Source organism: Typopeltis vanoorti, chromosome 1 (genome assembly GCF_054136105.1).
Source record: "Typopeltis vanoorti isolate ZY-2024b chromosome 1, IOZ_Tvanoo_1.0, whole genome shotgun sequence".
Taxonomy (NCBI): Eukaryota; Metazoa; Arthropoda; class Arachnida; order Uropygi; family Thelyphonidae; genus Typopeltis; species Typopeltis vanoorti.
In genome coordinates this window covers 183,210,491-183,230,978 of record NC_143549.1, presented here as the reverse complement: position 1 = coordinate 183,230,978, position 20,488 = coordinate 183,210,491, and the positions used below count along the sequence as shown (strand labels likewise).

The 20,488-nt window shown below is 36.1% G+C and overlaps 1 protein-coding gene across 3 annotated transcripts in view; it reads left to right on the top strand.

The window, feature by feature from the left end:
- LOC150110691 (syntaxin-6-like) overlaps positions 1-20,488 on the top strand; it is a 136,023-nt gene that overhangs the window by 42,605 nt on the left and 72,930 nt on the right. For all 3 annotated transcript variants that reach the window (XM_090395680.1, XM_090395671.1, XM_090395662.1), the window contains exon 3: positions 12,396-12,490. In XM_090395680.1, coding sequence (XP_090251806.1) covers positions 12,396-12,490 — 95 coding nt within the window. The remainder of the gene's footprint in view (positions 1-12,395; positions 12,491-20,488) is intronic.

Below are 20,488 nucleotides of genomic sequence, written 5' to 3'. Positions count from 1 at the left end.
TGTCATTGTTGATTTGTGCTTTAATGATTTAGTCTTAATGACTAAATCACAGATAGTTTGGAGATCGTAGATGTGTTTCTGGTCTTTGCTGATTTTTGAATATTGATATGGTGTTTTGTCAGCTCTATGCATATGGCTGACTTTCACAGGTCTGAAGCCTCTGTTTTGGAGGACTGCTTGAATTTCATCTGTTGTAATTGATTCTGTTACCCTTCTGAGCACAACTTTGAGGTTCTTCTCACTATTGAGTCCAAATGTGTGGTAGGGTAGGTTCTTATTATCCAGTAATTTAGTTAATTTTCTGTAATCAGTGGAAGTTTTTGGTTGGATGCGAATTCCTTCTTCAGTATTAATGGCTCTCGTAAATGATATTTCTAAAGACTGGAACGAAGTGACAATGGATGCCCAGTGATTTTTATCTCTTGGGATGACTGGGGATACCTTTTCTTTAAGTACATTGTCTGTTTCCATCTGTTGTTTTGGGTGCTTCTGTAGTGGTGGAGATATTTCCCTTCTTTTTGACTATTTGGAATTCTTTGTGTGTTTCCGAAGTCTGACAGATGCTGTCTTGGGTTGAAGCATCTTCTAGATTTGGGGAGTGTTCTAAGTCCAATTGCAGCTGCGTTATGTTTTCTGTGACTGCTGATGGAGGGAATGTATCAAAAAGCATTACTTTCCCTGGCCAGTTGTCATTTAATAGTTTTCCTAGTCTTAGGAATTCTTTTTATACCTTCTTCAAATTTGGTTTCATTTAGAGGTATTGCCATGATTGATAAGTGATAATAATTGTGTAAAGACACAGTTTGAGAAGTGGGTCCTAGAATTCCAAATGTGAAATCCTGTAGATCAAATCGATGATCTACCCACAAAGAAAGGTCCCGAAGTGCTGCCAGCAAGATTGAGTGTTAGAAATAACATGCGAAGTAACAGCGAAAGAGTCGTGATTTTCACTAGGCCTTAGCTAGAGTTTTCTACCTTCCTAAAAACCAAATATCTACCACGTCCTCTTACCAGGTGGGGCCTACACAGCCGTAGCCCTCATGCACATTTCATACAGAGGGGAGAAAGTAGAAATTCAAGCTTGGGATGGAGCCTGTGCAACGTGAAAAACACGAAACACCACTGAAATCAAACATAGTTATCTAGGAGAAAAAAAAAGTGAACACATCCGTCCTTGTCAAATAAGATCACAATCTTTTTTTCAGTGCTAAGGAACTTGAAATGTCGGAGAGGTGTATTTTTCATAATCAATTCATGGTTAGTGTATAAAAGTATTTACTAAAATAAAGAGCCAAAAGGCTTCAGTTTGGCGATGCAAAATTATATAAGTGGGTATTAGATCCAGCATTATTTCAAAGTCGAATGTGGAAACTATGAAAGTTTTGTAAAAATAAGTTGACCAAAGAGCCTATGGGAATGCATTCACCGGCTCTCTGGTCAACTTATTTTTACGAAACTTTCATGGTTTCTACATTCGGCTTTGAAATAATGCTGGATCTAATATCCACTTATATAGTTTTTTAATTGATATTCTAGTATACATTGTCATTTCCTGGAAAATTAAAAACTTGATATACTATTATAAGACTTCTATATATCTCAGACTGTTAAATTAGGATCTCTATCCATAGCTTCCAATGCCTGCACAAAAGCATTATATATCATAAGCTTTTAAGTTAATAATCGTCTCCTTGGCAGAGCCTACAAATGCACTATATGGACTGTCTGACATGTGAGTAACCTACATATACAGGCCACTGAATTAGAAACCTTTATGCAGATGTACATAAACATCACTTTATGCAGCGTATATGTGAAATACTTGGTAACATACAACCACCATGCACTGTGTCCTATAAGAATGCTGCTGGTAAGCAATCAATACTGTTGATCACAATGAGAAAAACAAAGAATCTTGCAAGTTTGATAAATGGCTTATTGTGGGTGCCTGTCTGGCTGGAGTCACAGTTTTGAAAACAGCAGAGCTGACTGGTTTCTCAAAAGGTGAAGTATCCCATGTGTTTAATCAGTGGAAAAATGATGCAGATTGCTTGTCTAAGAAGCATAACTGTGGCCCTAAAACAGTCTGTCAGGAACAAGATCATCTGAGAAGGCTTGTATGGACAAACAGAACTTTCTGTGTGCAGCAGTTGACTGAAACATTTAATGAAGGCTGTTCCCAACCCATATCTCACTGAACTATGTGCAGGGAATTGAAGGGGATCAGTATTGGCAGTCCTATGCTTATACAGAAACCACTGATTTCTGCAAAGAACCAGAAAGTTCATCTACTGTACTGTCAGGAACACTGTGACTGAATACTGGGGGACTGAAAAAAAGTTGTGGTCTGAGTCATGATACACCTTGTCCTATACTGACAGTAGGCAGAGAGTTTGGCAGGATCCAATTAAGCAGTGAACCTAGCTTGCCTTGTAAACACAACTCAAGGTTCTGGAGGTGGTGTGGGGCATGTTCTGTTGGTACAGAATGGGTCCCTTGATACTGCTAGAAGGTCTGGTGTCCTCCAAGGAATATCCGAACATTGTTGCTATTCAAGTCCATCCTGCAATGCTTTTTATCCAGCAGGTGATGGTTGTTTCATGGACGACAGTGCTACTCTCCATTGCACAAAAATTGTTCAGCAAGCATGATGTGACCTCTGCAATCTTCCCCAGCCACGACAAATTCTGTATCTGAACCTGTCAAAATCTCTTCCATCAAATCTGAGCCAGTTATAGGAGACTGTCTGGTGAACACCTGGTATGTTGTAGACATTGATGCAATCTATCACTTTGTGGAATCTATGCTACACCAGATATGTGCTGTAATTCAGGGTAATGGAGGTCCAACACGGTATTAAATAAAAGTTTCTGATTCAGTGGCCAGTATGTGTAGTGTGTTAAGTAAAATTTTTATAACTCAAAATTTTTTCCCTTATCTCTTTTGGGATAATTTGCATAAGCCTGAATTTACATATGTTGGGGTCTGCCTATATACATCTCAACATTTGGACACATTAAGTACTTTATTTATCAACTCATTTTTGAGATATTTGAATTTGTACTGTTCCCCAAATGTGTTGCTATGTTAGCATCATATTTTTATTATTCTTCCAGGCTTAGCATTAGGTTGTAAATTTCTTATATCATATTTGGATTCCATAAGTATCCTGCTGATAGTTTATGTAGCATTTGTGCGCAGTTTATATAGAGACCACAAATGTTCTTTAATAGCTCTCATTGGAGTAGCAAGTTTTTTTTTTTTTATCACTGTTCACTGTTTTATTTTACAAAATACTTCTCTTGTTAAGTATCAACTCACTTGACATTGCTTATATACTTTCAAAGTGCATCAGTGAATAACTACCATTTCCACATAAAAATGTTTTGATAAAATATTAACTTTGCAGAAACTGCACAAACTTTTTTTTTTTTGTTATCTTATACTTGCATGCTAACACTTTCCTTCTCTTATTCACTAAGATTTTTAAAAAAAAATCAATTTTCTTTCTTTTCTGATGGGAAAAAAAAAGAAATGAACTTAATCATCTATTCCACCAATTTCTTTAAAATGGATACTCAAAAAAGGTACTGAATAAATTATTTTCAGAAACCAACTTAGACAATTGCAAAAATAGTTATAAAGGTACTATTTCTTTATCCTACTTAGGCATAGTTTCCAGATATATAGTTATCTCTAAACTAAATGTCCTGGGGCGTATGTACAACATTCCATGTACCCATTGCAAAACTTATATCAGACAGACTGGAAGCATTTTAAAATTGTACAAAAGAATATCAGACAAATATAAAAGGAAAGGTAAAAATGGCCTCACAGCACATGTTCTCTCAGAACATCATGAAATGAATTGACATCTCATCCTCGATGCCTTACCTGGAAGACAATTTCTTTTTAAGGACATTTAAGAAATCCTCTGAACTGATCCGATATGACATGGCACAGTAAACAGGAACCTTGCCTCATGCTTCGTGACATTTGTTGGTCTCTTATATATTAATATAACCTATCAGACTTCCATTATGCCAAATGCTAAAGACCATATGCAACAATGAATGTTGCACATTCGATAGCCATCTGACGTGATTCATATACATCTTTATCAATGTATATTGCAAAGAGTTTTGATAGATTGCTCCATAACAACTGGTAATTAAATTGAACAGATGGGGTTGGATAGTAAATAGTGTGCTCGTTTTGGAGATTATATGTCTGATAGGCATCAGCAAATTGTGTAATCAGGAGTGATATCCCAGAAGAAGAAGAAAGTCACTAGTGGTGTGCCCCAGGTATTGGGGCTGTCTTTTTTTACTGATTTTCATACTAAATTTATTGCAGCAGTTCAGGAGTATAACATCATCTGAATAAGCTAACAAGCTGAGATTCGTTCCAGTTTTAATATTGAGTTTAATACTGCTTTAATTCATAATGCGATCCATATAGATGATGAATAACAGTGGCTATAATGTGCACCCTGGTTTCACACCTTGTCATATACCTTTTCCAGATATACAAAACTTAAATACAGATACTTCTTAAAGTGAAAATCTGATCCTGACAACCTTTATTTGGCCTGGCATGCAGTTTGTTTTTCTCCAAGCTTTCCTTTCACTTTTCGTAGCTATTTCTTAGAATACTTCCATAAATCCCACTAGGAAAACTCAGTAGGGAAATTTTTGTATAATTCTCACATTGTTCTATTTTTTTTATAGATGGGTACTATGATAGTTATACTCCAGTCATCTGTAATTCAATCCTGTGACCATGCCTTCTGAATTATTCACTGTAGCCACTGTAAAACTTTTATACCTCCATATTTATACCTTCATTGCGCATTTCATTTAGCAACCTTTCAAATTAATTACTCCATATTCATCTGTGTTCTTACCAAAGTCTTCCCAAGACTTTTCACCATGCAGATCTGACTTTTTTTATCTTTGTAAGCAATTTCACTGCATGTCTTCACTAGCATGTCTTCACTAGCTGAATCAATTAGTTGTTTCCTTCAGAGTTTTCCCCACTGAGTTTTCAATGTTTGGTTCTTGTTTGCAAATATTCATTTTTATTTGAATAATGTTTATGGACTTGAGTCTACAGTTCACCTCTTGAGAGCTGCTCAACTTTGATTCTTTTTAAAGCTTAAACACTTTTCTTTTCAGTAAGATATTTAAATTTATCTTGCTCAGAACTAAATGGTGATTAATTCCTATTTCATACACTCTGTATATACTCTTGTGTCCTGAACCAGCATGAAGATACTGCCATCAACAGTGACATAATTATTGTTGATGGCAATCGTTGTTGATGAGACTTCCCTCCATTTGTATTTGTGCACATATTGATGTTGGAACACTATGTTAGTAATGACTAATCCATATCCTGAACAGAAATATAGCAGGTATGCAGATACTTTTATTATTAATTCCTCCACTTCTTCCTTTGTAGGACCATAGGCACAAATAAGTCATTGTCCAATTCCCCCATTCTGATATTTGTCCACATCACCCTACTTGATATTGCCTACCATTCAGGAAGATTATTATTGTGTTTAGTGTTGAATACTATAACTATTCCTTTTCCCTGATCATCATTGCCTGAATATAACATCTTGTTTTGTTGCTTAGAAAGATCTCGCCTTTAACATGTTCACTGCCACGCTACTTCGGCATAGTCTGTTCCCGTACGCCAAGCAATTTCACTTCTTCTAGGTCATTACGGTAATCTTGTTGCCGGCGGTAAGCGTCATATGAGTATACTCGTAGTTGGCTTGTGCAGAGCATATACTGTCTATGAGAATACACAGTTTTGATGCTAGCTCCACAAGCCAAGCATTTTCACTTCTTCAAGGTCAGTACAGTAATCTCGTTGCCGGTGGTAAGCGTCATACGAGTATACTCGTAGCTGGCTTGTGTAGCTGGTTTACCAACTACGAGTATACTCGTAGTTGGCAGCGAACGTGTTAGCACCTATTTTGTTGATATTTATCCAGTTCTGGTAGTTCCATTTCTCTTTCATTGATCCTTATGTTGATGATGCCAATCTTGAATTCTGCTGATGTTGAATTGGAATATATTCCAAGATTTGTTCCACTTGCTGATGTTTTCTTTTTCATCCTTCCCTGACGAAAACAATGGGGGAACCTTGTTTAGCCTGGCAGTGCCCTAGCTGGTCATAAATTTTTGTCATGTTGTACCATAATTTTGCATTATGATTTAAGCCAATAAGATTGTAGTTTGGTCGGCTAAATCCCAAATTGTGAGCCCATACTTGTTCTTTCATTATCCAGGTTGATATCTATCAAAATTACCCACAAGAAGGTGAGGATTGGACATTATGTCAGAAACTCTGGGTGGTTCTGTACATGGAGGTCACCTCACAGTTATCCAGCTTTAGCCCCCTGAGTACCTTTATTATTTTGTGTGTTATTACAGTTGCAATATTGTATCCCTGAAGGTGTCTCTTTGACAGACAAAATATAGAAACTATTTTTGTTTCTATATCTGTGTTGCATTCATTCCCATCAAATTTGAGTGGTGTTTTAATTTAATGTTAATATTCGACTCACTCACTGCTCTCTGAGAGAAAAAAACCTAGCTCTTACCCCTTTCTTTACTGTGAACAAACTTAACTTCCATGAATGTCTCTGTGTTCTCTCTCCACCTTCCATATAATGAAAAATTTCATCAGACAATATCCTATAACACTCATTCAAAAGTTTATAGACATCTATCATATCATCACTCTTTCTCCTGTTAACCAGTCTGCAATCCACATATTGGCATTTGTGTATAGACATAATAAATTACCACCTAGCCTATTCTTATAATTAGATTTGCAATCTATTTGGCCTTGTTCTAGAATTTTCTCTTTTACCTCCCCAGACATACTTAAAAGGTCCGAACCCAAAGCATATTTTTTCAACCACATGCATAACCATGTTCAAAGACATTTATATCTTTATCATATTTGCATATCATAATGTTATTATTAAAATTATTCACCATGATATGTAGTGAATAATTACTTATTATGGTGGATGGTTTTTGAACAAGTGATCTTATTTTGCAAAAGGGTATAAGTCATACCATAGGATAATTAGCCTTTTGCCAGACCTGATAAAATCCTGGAAATATCAAGAGCATCTACATGAGTTTATCCCCATCGTTCTACTGCTTATATCCAAAGGTCAGTAATTCTGGCTAGGCAATCTGCTGTAGAGTAAGAGTTGTCAGGTCCATAATAGTCTTGATCTATCTCTCCATGAGCATTTCCTTCTTTCTATAATATTAGGCCCAGGGATGGAAAAAAACACTTGGCTCCCAGTTTTGATTTCCTCACCAGTGAAGTTCTCTCTATGCAAGAAATAAGTCATCATTCAGAATTGATAATCAGATGGTGCATCTGGGTGAGAAAGAAGCTGCATCCTGTCTTTTTTTAAAATACTTTTTCATCTGAACTGCAGTATACTATTTGGCATTGTCTTGTTGAAAGAACACTGTCCACTTTTATTTGACTAGCGCCTGTTATTGCTCAAACAGAACAGTATACACTTGTTGTAGTTTTTCAGAATTACACTGAATACATGAATCTTATTATTGAATTGGCTTCTTGTTAGGACTACTACGTTATCCAGGTTAAACAACTTACACACACACACACACAGGAATACCTCGATTATTGCGGTTTGTAATTTTATACCAAAATTTCAATTATTGCCCTCCAAATTCAAATTATCATGGTGCGAGATGTAGCCCACCACATATGCAACCAGTTCAGGTCACCACTCTCCAGGTATCGCTCTCTTGTAGCGCTTCGTTTTTATCTGATGGCGCCTGCTCACCAGTAATTGTCTGCCTTTGCCTGAAGTACATGTGGATATTTATTTCTCTTCTTATTTACCTCTACAATGAATGCTAAAAGAAACAAGGATGATATCAAGTCTACAGCTATCAAGAAGAAACGTAGAGTGATCAGCTTAGAAGATAAGTTGCATATGATAAATAAGTATGAAGCATGCATAACCAAAGCCAAAATTGCAAGAGAGTACGGTCTAAATGAATCAATTGTTTGCCATATTTTAGACCACGCTGCAAATTATAAGCAAATAGGACAAAGTGCATCAACCTCGTCTGGATCCCAAACTGCGAGAAACAGAAGCCATCTTATGATTGAAATGGAAACGCTATTGTCAGTGTGGATAAGAAGATTGTAACCAAAAGAGAATTCCTCTTAGTCAAATGACTATAAAAACAAAAGCATTGAATTTGTTTGAAACTTTAAAAAGAAAACAATTAGAAAGTGAAAATGATTCGGTGTCAGTAGTGGAAGAAACTTTCTCTGTAAGTTCAGGGTGGTTTGGTCAGTTCAAAAAGCGATCAAGCATTCATGGTGTTCGTGTACAAGGTGAAATTGCAAATGCCGATGAAAAAGCAGCGGCTAGTTTTCTTGGTGAATTGCAACAGATCATCGAAGAAGGAAATTATACCGATGATCAGATATTTAATGCTGATGAAACAGGCTTATTATGGGAAAAAATGCCCAATAAAACATTTTTAACAAAAAAATGAAAAATCACAGCCTGGCTACAAGGTTTCGAAGGAGCGTATAACACTTTTACTATGTGGCAATGCTTCTGGAGATTACAAGATGAAGCCTCTCTTTATTTATCGTTCACAAAATCCTCATCCGCTTAGAAGTTTAGATAAAAATTTTCTCCCTGTTTATTGGAGATTCAATAGAAAAGCTTGGATGACAAAAATTATTTTTGAGGACTGATTTAAAAACTGTTTTTGTCTTGAAGCTGAAAGGTACTGCAAGTCATTAAATCTTGATTTTAAAATCTTGTTGATATTAGATAATGCACCTAGTCATCCAAGCAGTGAATGATTTGTGTGAAAATGTCAAGTTATTTATTTACCACCTAATACCACTTCCATCATCCAGCCAATGGATCAAGGTGTAATCGCATCCTTTAAGGCATATTACCTACGAAGAACTTTTTCACAAGCAATAGAAAAGACTACAGGAGATGAAGCTATGACTTTGACAGAATTCTGGAAGGCATTCAATATAAAAAATTCATTGAGAATGTCAAGGAAGCATCGAGTGAGTAACGTCTAGCAACCTGAGAGCAGCATGGCAAAAGATTATTCCTCATTGTGCAAATGATTTTGAAGGATTTGAAAATGAAGTAACCTGTGTTATCAATGACATAACTAAGCTTGGCTTCGATCTAGGACTAAAAGAAATTGAAAAATGTGATGTTCAGGACCTGCTTCAGTCACATGATAAACAGCTGGATGATGAAGACCTAATTAACCTTGAGAGAGAGAACGTGCTTACGATGCTCAAATTGATGATAATGACGAACAAATCGACGTGGCATCAAAGGAATTTACTCTCAAAGAAATGGATGAAATGTTTAGAATTGCTGAAAATTTTAAAGAAAAAATCTTGAACGGCAATCCTAATCTCAAGCGATCAATGAAAGTTCGTCAGGAAATTGAAAATTCCATCCATTGCTACCGAGTTTTATACGAAGAAAAAAGAAAGAAAAAATTCCACTGACAACTCTACACCAATTTTTTATCCAAGAAAGAATAATTGTATGTACTTCTTATATATAAATAAAAATTAAAGAATAATCTTGTTTTTCTAAATGAACCTTCATTTTTTACTTAACACGATTAACACATTTCTTTTTTACTTGATATATAAAATTTAATTAATAGATTTGAAAAATCCTTGGCAATGATCACCCATTTTACATGCATTATTTATCTCGGATTTGATTATTGGGGTATTTTTTTGTGGCAACAATAACCGCGATAATCAAGGTATTTCTGTGTGTGTGTGTGTGTGTGTGTGTGTGTGTGTGTGTGTGTGTGTGTTAAAAATACCAAGCAATTTTAACCTGGTTTTACTCCATTTCCCAAGTAAGCAAACAGACATACAAGTCAAATTTGTGCCTGCAAGTGATGCAAGTCTAGCTGATCCTACAGGTAGTGCAAGACCAAGGCAACTCGTGGTAAAGGTGGCATAAGCTCTGATCACTAATCATATTTACCCTTAATGCCAAACCACATCTCCAAGAAGGGGATGTATGATGTTTTGTATTAAAGGCAAGGGGGCCACTACCCAGACCTATTTCGACCTTTATTGAGGTCTCGTCAGTGGGAGCCAGGCTAGAAATCAAGATTTTAGTAATACAGAGCTTATAAGTATTTTACCAGAACAAGTTACCATAAGGTGTTTTAACATTATTAAATAAAAATCTCAGGAGGAGATATAAATGTAGAAAGTATTTTAATACAAAATACAAAACATCATACATCCCCTTCTTGGAGATGTGTTTTGGCATTAAGGGTAAATATTAAGATTAGTGATCAGAGCTTATGCCACCTTTACCACGCGTTGCTTTGGTCTTGCACTACCTGTAGGATCAGCTAGACTTGCATCACTTGCAGGCGCAAACTTGACTTGTATGTCTGTTTGCTTACTTGGGAAATGGAGTAAAACCAGGTTAAAATTGCTTGGTGTTTTTAACATTTATTATACCCAAGGTAAAATACTTTCTACATATATATATATATATATATATATATATATATAAAATTCTCCTTTTCATTGCAGAGCCAGTTTGTTTGTTAAAATGATCTTAATGAGAATTAGCAGTCAATTCCCTACAAACATTGGCATGATGCTGGGTTTGTTCTAGTGTCATTTGTGGGTTGATGAAAGATTTGTGATGTTGATGAAAGATGTCAAACCAGTCAGCAAAAGATGTTCCAGCACATAGTGATCAATGTAGCTTGATTATTGTGTTCTGGTATTGGTTAAGACCAGTCCTGGAATGAAGGTAGTCTTTGAGAGTGATTTTGCCAGCTTTAAACCTATCAAATAAGTCACGTATAGCATTCTTCAGTCTTTTTACTTTCAGTCTGGTTAGGATAGCAAGCACACCTTCTTTCCACATAGCAGGCTGGGTTTGAATCCCATTGTGTACCATGGATATTTTGTGAATGTCTTTGGGTGGAAGATGAATTTCATCAGCTGGTGTAAGACCACTGTCCTGCTTCTTGGAGACCTGAAGTGGCTTAAACTTCAGGTTTGAAGTTTAAGTTATAGAACTTTAAGCATTCCATATCTGGTCCCTAGATAGGGTTTTCAGATTATGTAAAAAAAATTACATTAAACATCAGTGATTCATATATTGTATTGCTCATGAGAACATGCTATTTAATTTGTACTACAGAACAGATATAAATATAAATTAAGTGAATAATTAAATCCAACATAATTTCAAAGCCAAATACAGAAATTATAAAAGTTTCATGCCGAAGGTTGATCGATTGGTAGAGCCTCTGCTACTAATGGCTCAGGCAAAAGATTAAGCAAGTTTGAGTGCAGTTAGTAGTTGGAAGGGGTCAATCATTCGATGCTGTTGGCACACACTCCTTGATGAGTCTTTCGATTCCCTGGAGGTATCACATAATAATAATAATATAGGTAGAAACTATAAACGTTTTGGCGAAGTTTGACCAGAGAGCTTATGGGAATACACTCGCCACCATTCTATGGGTTGCCTCCAGCCAAACGATAGGAAACACGGGCATTAGTAACCGTCCATATATTCGCCTCCTATTGTTTGTTTGATAAGGTTTTACTAGCCTGATGTTTCAAACTCATTGCTTTTTTTGTCAGAGACTAGGCAGAAACTTAAGAGAGCAAAAACTCGAAGCGTGAGAGAGATGTATTTTCCGTAAGCGAACTCTCGGTCGGTGCGTAACCTATTCACTAAAATATTTACTAATGAGCTAAAAGGCTTCACTTCAGTGATGCAAAATTATATAAATTAAGTGGATATTAAATCCAACATAATTTCAAATCTGAATACAGAAACTTTTAGTTTCTAACTATATTCGGCTTTGAAATTATGTTGGATTTAATATCCACTTAATTTATATAATTTTGCATCGCTGAAGTGAAGCCTTTTTGCTCTTTACTTTAGTAAACAGATATGAATATTTATTGTGATACAACAGAAATGAAAATGCAATTTAAAAGACATATTCTGAAAATTTGAGGGGCAGGGAGACAAAGGTTTAAAGGTTCCCGTTTTTTTTTAAATTTTTTTAGAACAATTTTTGAAAGAGAAAACGTGCTCAAATCACCAGAATTTGATTTGATTTACATTTTGTGAAAGTGCTGATGCAGAGATAAGCAGTGATGCAATTATATAAAAAATCATTTTTGTTTTGTGGTCTTCTTGATACTAGTCTAATTTACATTGCAATTATCTTTTAGAAATTTTTTAGTGTAAAATGTGCTTATTCATCCAAACAGGAGGAAAAGTTTTTTCCTTAATACATTTTCAGGCATTGTTGAAAAAAATGCCAAAAAGTTTAAAATTGATGAAGAGGAAATAAGGCAACGAAAAGCTTTCATTGAAATGATGAGGGAAGAAGTGAAAGTAAGTATTTTAGGTATATATTGTACACCCTCTGTTCAAAAAAGAAACTGAACTTTTGATAGAAAATAAAACACAGGCTAATTATAATTATTCAAATCATTTATTTCAATCAGTATACTCTTCCTCATGTTCGATACAGCGTTTGGCACGGTCAATTAATTTGTTAAATGACTTTTTTATATCGGTTTTTGGGATACTGTTGAGGGTCGTGGTTACTGCCGCTTGAACATTTTCAATGGTGTCTATTGCTTTTCGCCAAATGAAGTCCGGGGGAAGAGAAAGAAGTCACAGGGTGCTAAATCAGGTGAATACGGCGAGTGATCCAACACACAAACTTGGTTTTCACTCAAAAACTGCCTCACAATGTTTGAACGATGAGCTGGTGCATTAACGTGCAAAAGTGACCAGCTGCCTGCATCACGATATTCATGCCGTACGCAATGAATTCTCGCTATCAATCGCTTCAAAACTTCGAGATAAAACTCGCCATTGACCGTTTGGCCAGGTGGAACAAATTCTTTGTGGATAATGCCCTTGGAATCGTAGAAACAAATCAGCATTGTCTTTACTTTATAGACTTCTCCAAGCAACTTTTTTTTCGGATGCTCCTCTTCTGGTGGTCTCCACTCAGCACTCTGGCACTTTGTTTCGGGCTCATACTCAAAACACCACGTTTCGTCACTGGTAATGATCATTTCAAGGAAGTTTGCGTCCTTACGAGTGATTTTAATGAGGTCCTTGCAGTGTTTAATTCGATACATTTTTTGATCGTCAGTGAACTTTTGGGGGAAAATCGTGAATTCAATTTACGAAAGCCCAAACGCTTGGTCAAAATGTTGTGCACAGTTGATTTTGGAATCCCCAATTCATCTTCAATTAATCTCACGGACATTTTTGGGTTTTCTTTGATGAAATCGTGCTCTTTTTGGATGTTAACGTCGCTCAGTCCAGTTTTTGGACAGCTCAGCTTTTCGTCGTCCTCAAGCGTTTCACGACCACTTTGAAATTGCTTAAACCACTTGTAAACTCGAGTACGAGATAAGCATTCATCACCGTATGCTTTTTGAAGCATTTGATGCGTTTACCAAGTTTAACACAAAAGTCGATCGCAGCTCTTTGTTCAAAACTCATTTTCCGACCATTCGTCAAAACACACTGTCACTCTTGGCACTATAACTTGGCTTCTAATGAAACAAATGTCATAAACAGTTGTTTATGACATTTGTTTCATTAGAAGCCAAGTTATACACTAATGAAGGTTGCTGCTCAACAACAGGTGGCACCACTAGTTTCTTCTATTTTTTGAAAAGTTTGGTTTCTTTTTGGACAGAGGGTGTATTATTACAATGAATATGATGTGTATTATTATTGAACATTTCTCTTCATGATTATTTTTGAATGATATTTGTTTTATAGCAATTTAAAATTTTTGTATGTAGTATTTTTGGCATCTAAATTAGAGTTAACTATACCCTAATATCTTAAAACAATCAGGTTTGAATTTTGATGAGTTTTAACTCAGTCATTAGAGGTATAATCAACTCTCATTATATGTAGCAAACGTGTGAACCTGAAGAATAGTTTATTATTATTATTATTAAGAGAGACCTCCTAGTATCGAGGGCTCGTTGAAGAAGGCCATATTATCCACACCAGCTGTCATACCTGTTCCTGAATTCATTCACACTGCTTGCACATACCACATCTATTGGCAATTCATTCAAATCATGCATCACACTATGAGAGAAATATCTAGCCCTAATCACCTTCTGAACAGCATTCATTCTCAACTTCCAACGTTGCTCTCACATCCTTTCCCTACTCTGCATTAAATGAAAAATTCCATCTACCGTAATCCTATATTATCCTTTTTAGAAATTTGTAAATCTCGATCATATGACCCCTCTTTCTCCTGTTTGCTAATGTCTGCAGTCTATAAATTCTCAATCTGTCTTCATCAGTATTCCACCATCCTGATATAATTTTTAACACTCCTTTGCACACTCTTTCCACTCATCAGAATTACCATGGAAACCAGGAGATTAGACCTGCTTATGATAGTTCAAGTGAGGTCTTATCAAGGCCTTGTAAAGAGGCAAAATGACTTATTTTACATGTCATGGTTCATTTCAGCATTATAATTATTCTCTGAGTTGTATTTGCAATCTTTGCTATATGGTCCTTGAACTTCAACTGCCTATTCACCAAAACTAAGATCCCTAGCCTAATCAGTTTTTATAGTATAATCCCACCAATATAATATGACGTTGGATATCTAATCACACCAAAGTGCATGACTTTACACTTACATACATTGAATCGACAGCCTTTAATGTTTGTCTGCAGATACTGTATATCAGTAGTATCTCTGATTGTCCTAACTATCTTTGCATCATTAGCAAACAATTGAAGATCACCCGTCAGCTCCTTTCTAATATCATTAATATGTAATCACTGGTCTCATTAAATATGGCAGATTCACATCCCCCATATCCACTTTCTGATATCTGTCCTTCAGCCACCCACTTATCTGAGCCAGTAGTTTATATTCTAATCCTATATTCTCCCATATTCTTTAGTTTATGCAGCAGCCTTTCATGTGGTATCTTATCATATGTCTTAGCAACGTCCCTCAATATCATGCTGTATCCATTCCCTTTATCAAATTCAGCTGTAACATTATTATAAAATATGAGGAAATTGCTCAGACGTGACCTATGTTTAGTAAACCTATGATGTTCCTTGCAAAGTATATTTTGTTTGTCCACCCATTTCTGTATGCACGTTCTCACCAATTTCTCTAAAATCTTTACAGTTACTCCAGAGATACTGATAGTTACTAGTTAGACACATCAGTTTTTGCATCACCCATGTACAATGGAATTATCATATCCCACAGGAATGTTCTTTCCATTCCTGTGGGATCTGTCCTGAGCTAAGATTCAAATTATGCAAATATATCAAACAAGCCAGTTCGGCCGAATATTCCTTTAGCACACATGCTGATATCCCATCTGTCCCAATTCTTATCCAGGTTATGCAGCATCTCTAGAACTTCCTTCTCATGCACTGCCATCTTTTCATCCAATGTAGTGGTATCACTACACACCATGTTATATACATCTGGTTGATAGATCTTGGTGAAGTGAGCACTCATTATTTTACCTCATCTGTTTCTAATACTAGGGTACCATCTGCATTCGGTAAAGTAGTTCTTCCACAATCAATCATTGTTTCTTTCTCCTATTTGCAGCATAACAATAAAATTATTTTTCCAATATTTTTGTTTGTTTTATATATTTGGTTTAATCCTTTATCCAGGTAAGCAAACCAAGTTTGCGCCTGAAGTATTTTCAGGACTGGGGCAACTTGTGGTATAAAGATGGTATGGTTCTCATCACTTGCCTTAGTATCTCCCATAATGAAAAGCACATCTCCTTGCAGACATGTATAATGCTATGCATTAAGGGAAGGGCCACTACCCAGACCGATTTCGACCTTTATTGAGATCTCATCAGTGGGAGCCAGACCCAGAGGTGGTGATACTAAGGTGGAAGTAATGGAGAAGTCATGTATACCTATACCAGTTGCCAAAAGGTGTCACACCTTATATTAAAATTCTCTGGATTAGAGATAAGTTGATGGAAGTTTTTTCACTTGGCTATGCTACCAATTATATATTTGGTTTAATCCTTTATCCAAGTGTAAGCGAACAAAGTTTGTGCCTGAAGTATTTCCCTTAATGCATAGCATTATACATGTCTGCAAGGAGGTGTGCTTTGCATTTTGGAAGATGCTAAAGCAGGGTGATGAGAACTTATACCACCTTTAACATGAGTTTCCCCAGTCCTGAAAATACTTCAGACCCAAACTTTGTTTGTTTACATTGGGATAAAGGATTAAACCAAATATATAATTGACGGCATAGCCAAGTGAAAAAACTTCCATCAAAATTCTTTTTGGTGGACTTTAGCCTGTGAAACCAATTTTTTTTATATTGCAACTTAGCTTTCTGTACAATACTTGTAACTTTTCTGATGTGAGCTTTATATATTTCATAAATCCTTTCACACTCATTCTCACAATATTCCTTTCACATCATCTTCTAATGGATCTCTTGTTTAATGAGATTGTACATCCATCTCACTTCCATTTTGTTTGTTCTGTTCTTTGAACTCTAGGGACAAATTGAGATACTGCATCATTTAAGCATCTTTTCAAAGCTTCCTATTCACTGCTGATATGGAGCATTGGAAATAAATGGATTGGAACATCCATATAGCTGGCCACTTCCCAGGTATCACATAACTGTCACCAACTAGTGGTAAAATTGTCACATCCTTAATTTGAGATGCCTTCTGGTGCTATGATCAAATTTAATGTTTTTGTTCTCAAGTTGCTTTTTTCACATGCTGCTTGCAAAAGTTGTCATGCAATTGCTCAGTAAATTCTTCATTCTTATGAGTTTTCTCCCACTCAATATTCAGATTATTTAAGTCACCCATAATAATTACTTGTTTAATTGCTCATCTGGATAATTTGGCAATACATTTCTTTAGCCTAAGCAAATGAACTGCCAGTTTTATAGTGATGCCCCCATCATATATTTCATTCTGTTAGCCTCCATTTCATACCAGATAGCTTCAAACTCAGTGCTGCATGGGAAATTATTACCATTATTGCTTTTATGTGTTTCCATCCTAACTGAACTCGTCTAATATCATTAGTAGTACTCTCTTTCCTTTGTTATCTCTTCTGTCATTCCTAAAAATATTATATCCTTTCACAAGAAACCCAAGGATTGGAACTTGGAATGTTAGAAGTATGAACCAAGGTAAGCTGGAAATAATAAAGATGGAAATGGAGCACAAGAAGCTGGATATATTGGGAATAAGTGAACTTAGATGGACAGGAACAGGCCATTTTCAGTCAGGGGACTGTGAGACAAGTCCTAAAAATGGAGTATCTTTCTTACTCAGGAAAAAAAAAGATGGCTAGGTATATATTAGGTTATAATCCAGTGAGTGACAGAATCATTTCTCTCAGAGTGAGTGGACATCATCCAATGAATATGACCATCATTCAGGTTTATGCACCCACTGCAGAGGCACCAGAAGAAGAAGAAGACATTGAAGAATTTTATGGCAAGTTACAAGAAGTGATAGATGCAACACCAAAGCGCACAGAAACTGGAATGCAAAAGTGGGAGAGACTGAGGAACAAGGAATAACAGGTCATTTTGGTTTAGGTATTCATAACGCTGCGGGGAAGAGACTAGTTGAGTTTTTGCAGAGAATTCTTTGTTTGTTACTAACACTTGCTTTAAACAGCATACAATCTTCTTTTATGGATATCACGGATATCACGGATATCACCTGATGGACAATACAGAAATCAAATTGGAGAAGTGCAATTCGGTCTGTCACAACTTTTCCAGATGCAGACTGTGGAACAGACCATGAATTATTAGTGGCTATGATACATCTAAAATTACAGAAACTGAAAACAACACAGATATCGATCAGATATGATCTCGGAAACATACCAGCTGAATGCAATATTAGTATACAGAACAGATTCAAACACTCAATTTGTGTGAAAGAGAACCAGATGAACTATGGGAAGAGATTAGAGATATAATTAAAACAGAAGCAAAGAAGAATATTCCAAGAGTTTGTAAGAAGAAGAAATTTAAATGGCTGTCAGAAGCCATCAAAACTGCTTAGGAAAGGGGGAAAATGAAGGCCACAGTCTGTCGCACAGTTTGCAGGAAGTACGGCATTTGAGTGCAGAGTTTCAACGACAAGCCAGAAGAGACGAGGAGAATTACTTTAACCAGAAATGCCAACAAATAAAGACAAAAACAAGATATCTTGTCAAAAAGATCAGAGAACTAACAGGGAAGTTTAGTACCAAAGTGACAATATTGAAAAGTAAACGCAAAGGGTATCTTACAGAAGCTGCAGACATCAAAAAAAGATGGAAAGAGTATACAAAAGCCCTTTACAGAAAGGACTCTTAAATTGAGAAATTTGAAGAGCAGGATTATACACAGGAGCCAGTACCACTGGAGAGTGAAGTGAGGTGGGCACTGCAACAGCTATCCAGTAAGAAGGCACCAGGAAGAGATGGAATACCTATTGAGCTGCTCAAAGCCCTGGGAGAAGAGGCAGTTAAAATTTTAACAGCTTTATGTCAGCGAATTTGGATCACAACTAAATGGCATAGGGAATGGAAAAAATCAGTTTATATACCTTTATTGAAGAAAGGCGATGTAAAAGAGTGAAAATTACAGAACTATAGCACTGATTTCTCATGCAAGTAAAGTCTTACTTAAGATCATTCAGAAAAGACTGGAACCATTCATGAAGAGAGAAATGCCAGATGAACAGGCAGGATTTCGAAAAGGCAGAGGAACAAGAGATCAAATCGCCAATGTCAGATGGATAATAGAAAGAGCACAAGAATATCAAAAGAATGTCTGCCTTTGTTTGCTTGACTATAGCAAGGCTTTTGATTCTGTAGATCATGTGAAACTGTGGAATGTGTTAAGAACAATGGGAGTCCCAGAGCATTTCTCTGAGACTGAAATACTCGGTTTCTCCAAACAGATCTTGAAGAAACTGAGTATTTCACAATAGGTAAAGGTGTGCAACAAGGATGTATTTTATCTCCGTACTTGTTTAACTTCTACAGCGAATACATTTTAAGAATGGCAGGGCTGAGGAGTCTTCAGTTGGAATTAAAATTGGTGGAAGAAATATTCATAATTTGAGGTATGCAGATGATACCACCTTGCTAGCAGAATGCAAAGAAGATTTAGAGGAACTTATTATGAAAGTTAAAGAAGAAAGTGCTAAATATGGTCTTAAACTTAACCTCAAAAAGGCATAAGTTATTTCGACATGTGAAATTAATGATTTTGAAGTAGATGGGAGAAAATGGAAGCAGTTAACAATTTTGTGCTCCTAGGATCCCGAATTGATCAAGATAGTTATTGTACTGAAGACGTTAGAAGAAGATTATTACTCAGAAATAAAGTAATGGCAAATGTAAGCAAGATCTTTAAAGAAATTAGCCTCGCAACAAAAATCAGAATCGTGAAAGCAGTGGTATTCCCTGTGTTACTATATATATATTACTATATACTATGTTACTATATTCCCTGTGTTATCTGTGATACTATATGGATGTGAAAGGTTGGACCCTGAGAAAGAATAAAGATAGATGGGTTTGGAGACGCTTACTAAGAATACCATGGAGTGCAAAGCAGACCAATAAATCAGTGATAGACAGAATAAAGCCAGATCGCTCCCTTGAAGCTATGATCATCAAGCAAAAATTGTCATACTTCGGACATAGTATGCAAGTAAATGACAGTCTGGAGAAGATGATGATGCTTGCTAAAGTTGATGGAAGCAGGAGAAGACAAAGTCCAAGAATTAGATGGATGGATGGAGTTAAAGAAGCAACTGGAATGTGCTTGGAAATTCTGAAAGATGTGGCCAGGAACAGATCTGAATGGCGAATGTATGTTCATAGAATCACCAGGAATCAAAAACAACTCAATGGAACATAACAACAATAAACTTCAGCATTTCTGGTCAAATATCATCTACTCCTGCTGCCTTTCCATATTTCAAGCCTTTGATGGCTTTTTCTACTTCAAGTATGAATATGTATTCCTGACTGTATGCCTGTTGAGTGTTTTTTTTATCACTGTGCTATCACTAATTGTTTCATTTAGCAATTTTTTGAAGTAATTACTCCATATTTCAAGGATAGCTTTTTCTACAGTTTTCATGTCACCTTTATCATCTGTAATTCCTTTTACAACACTCTTTCCTCCATTTCTGAGCTTCTTCAACAACTTCCAGAATATCTTGCCACCTTCTTGATATTTATTTTCTATGCTCTTACCAAAGTCTTCCCATGACTTTTGTTTAGCTAGTTTTACACAGTGTTTAGCTTTCTTACATTTGTCTCTGTATTCTCTAA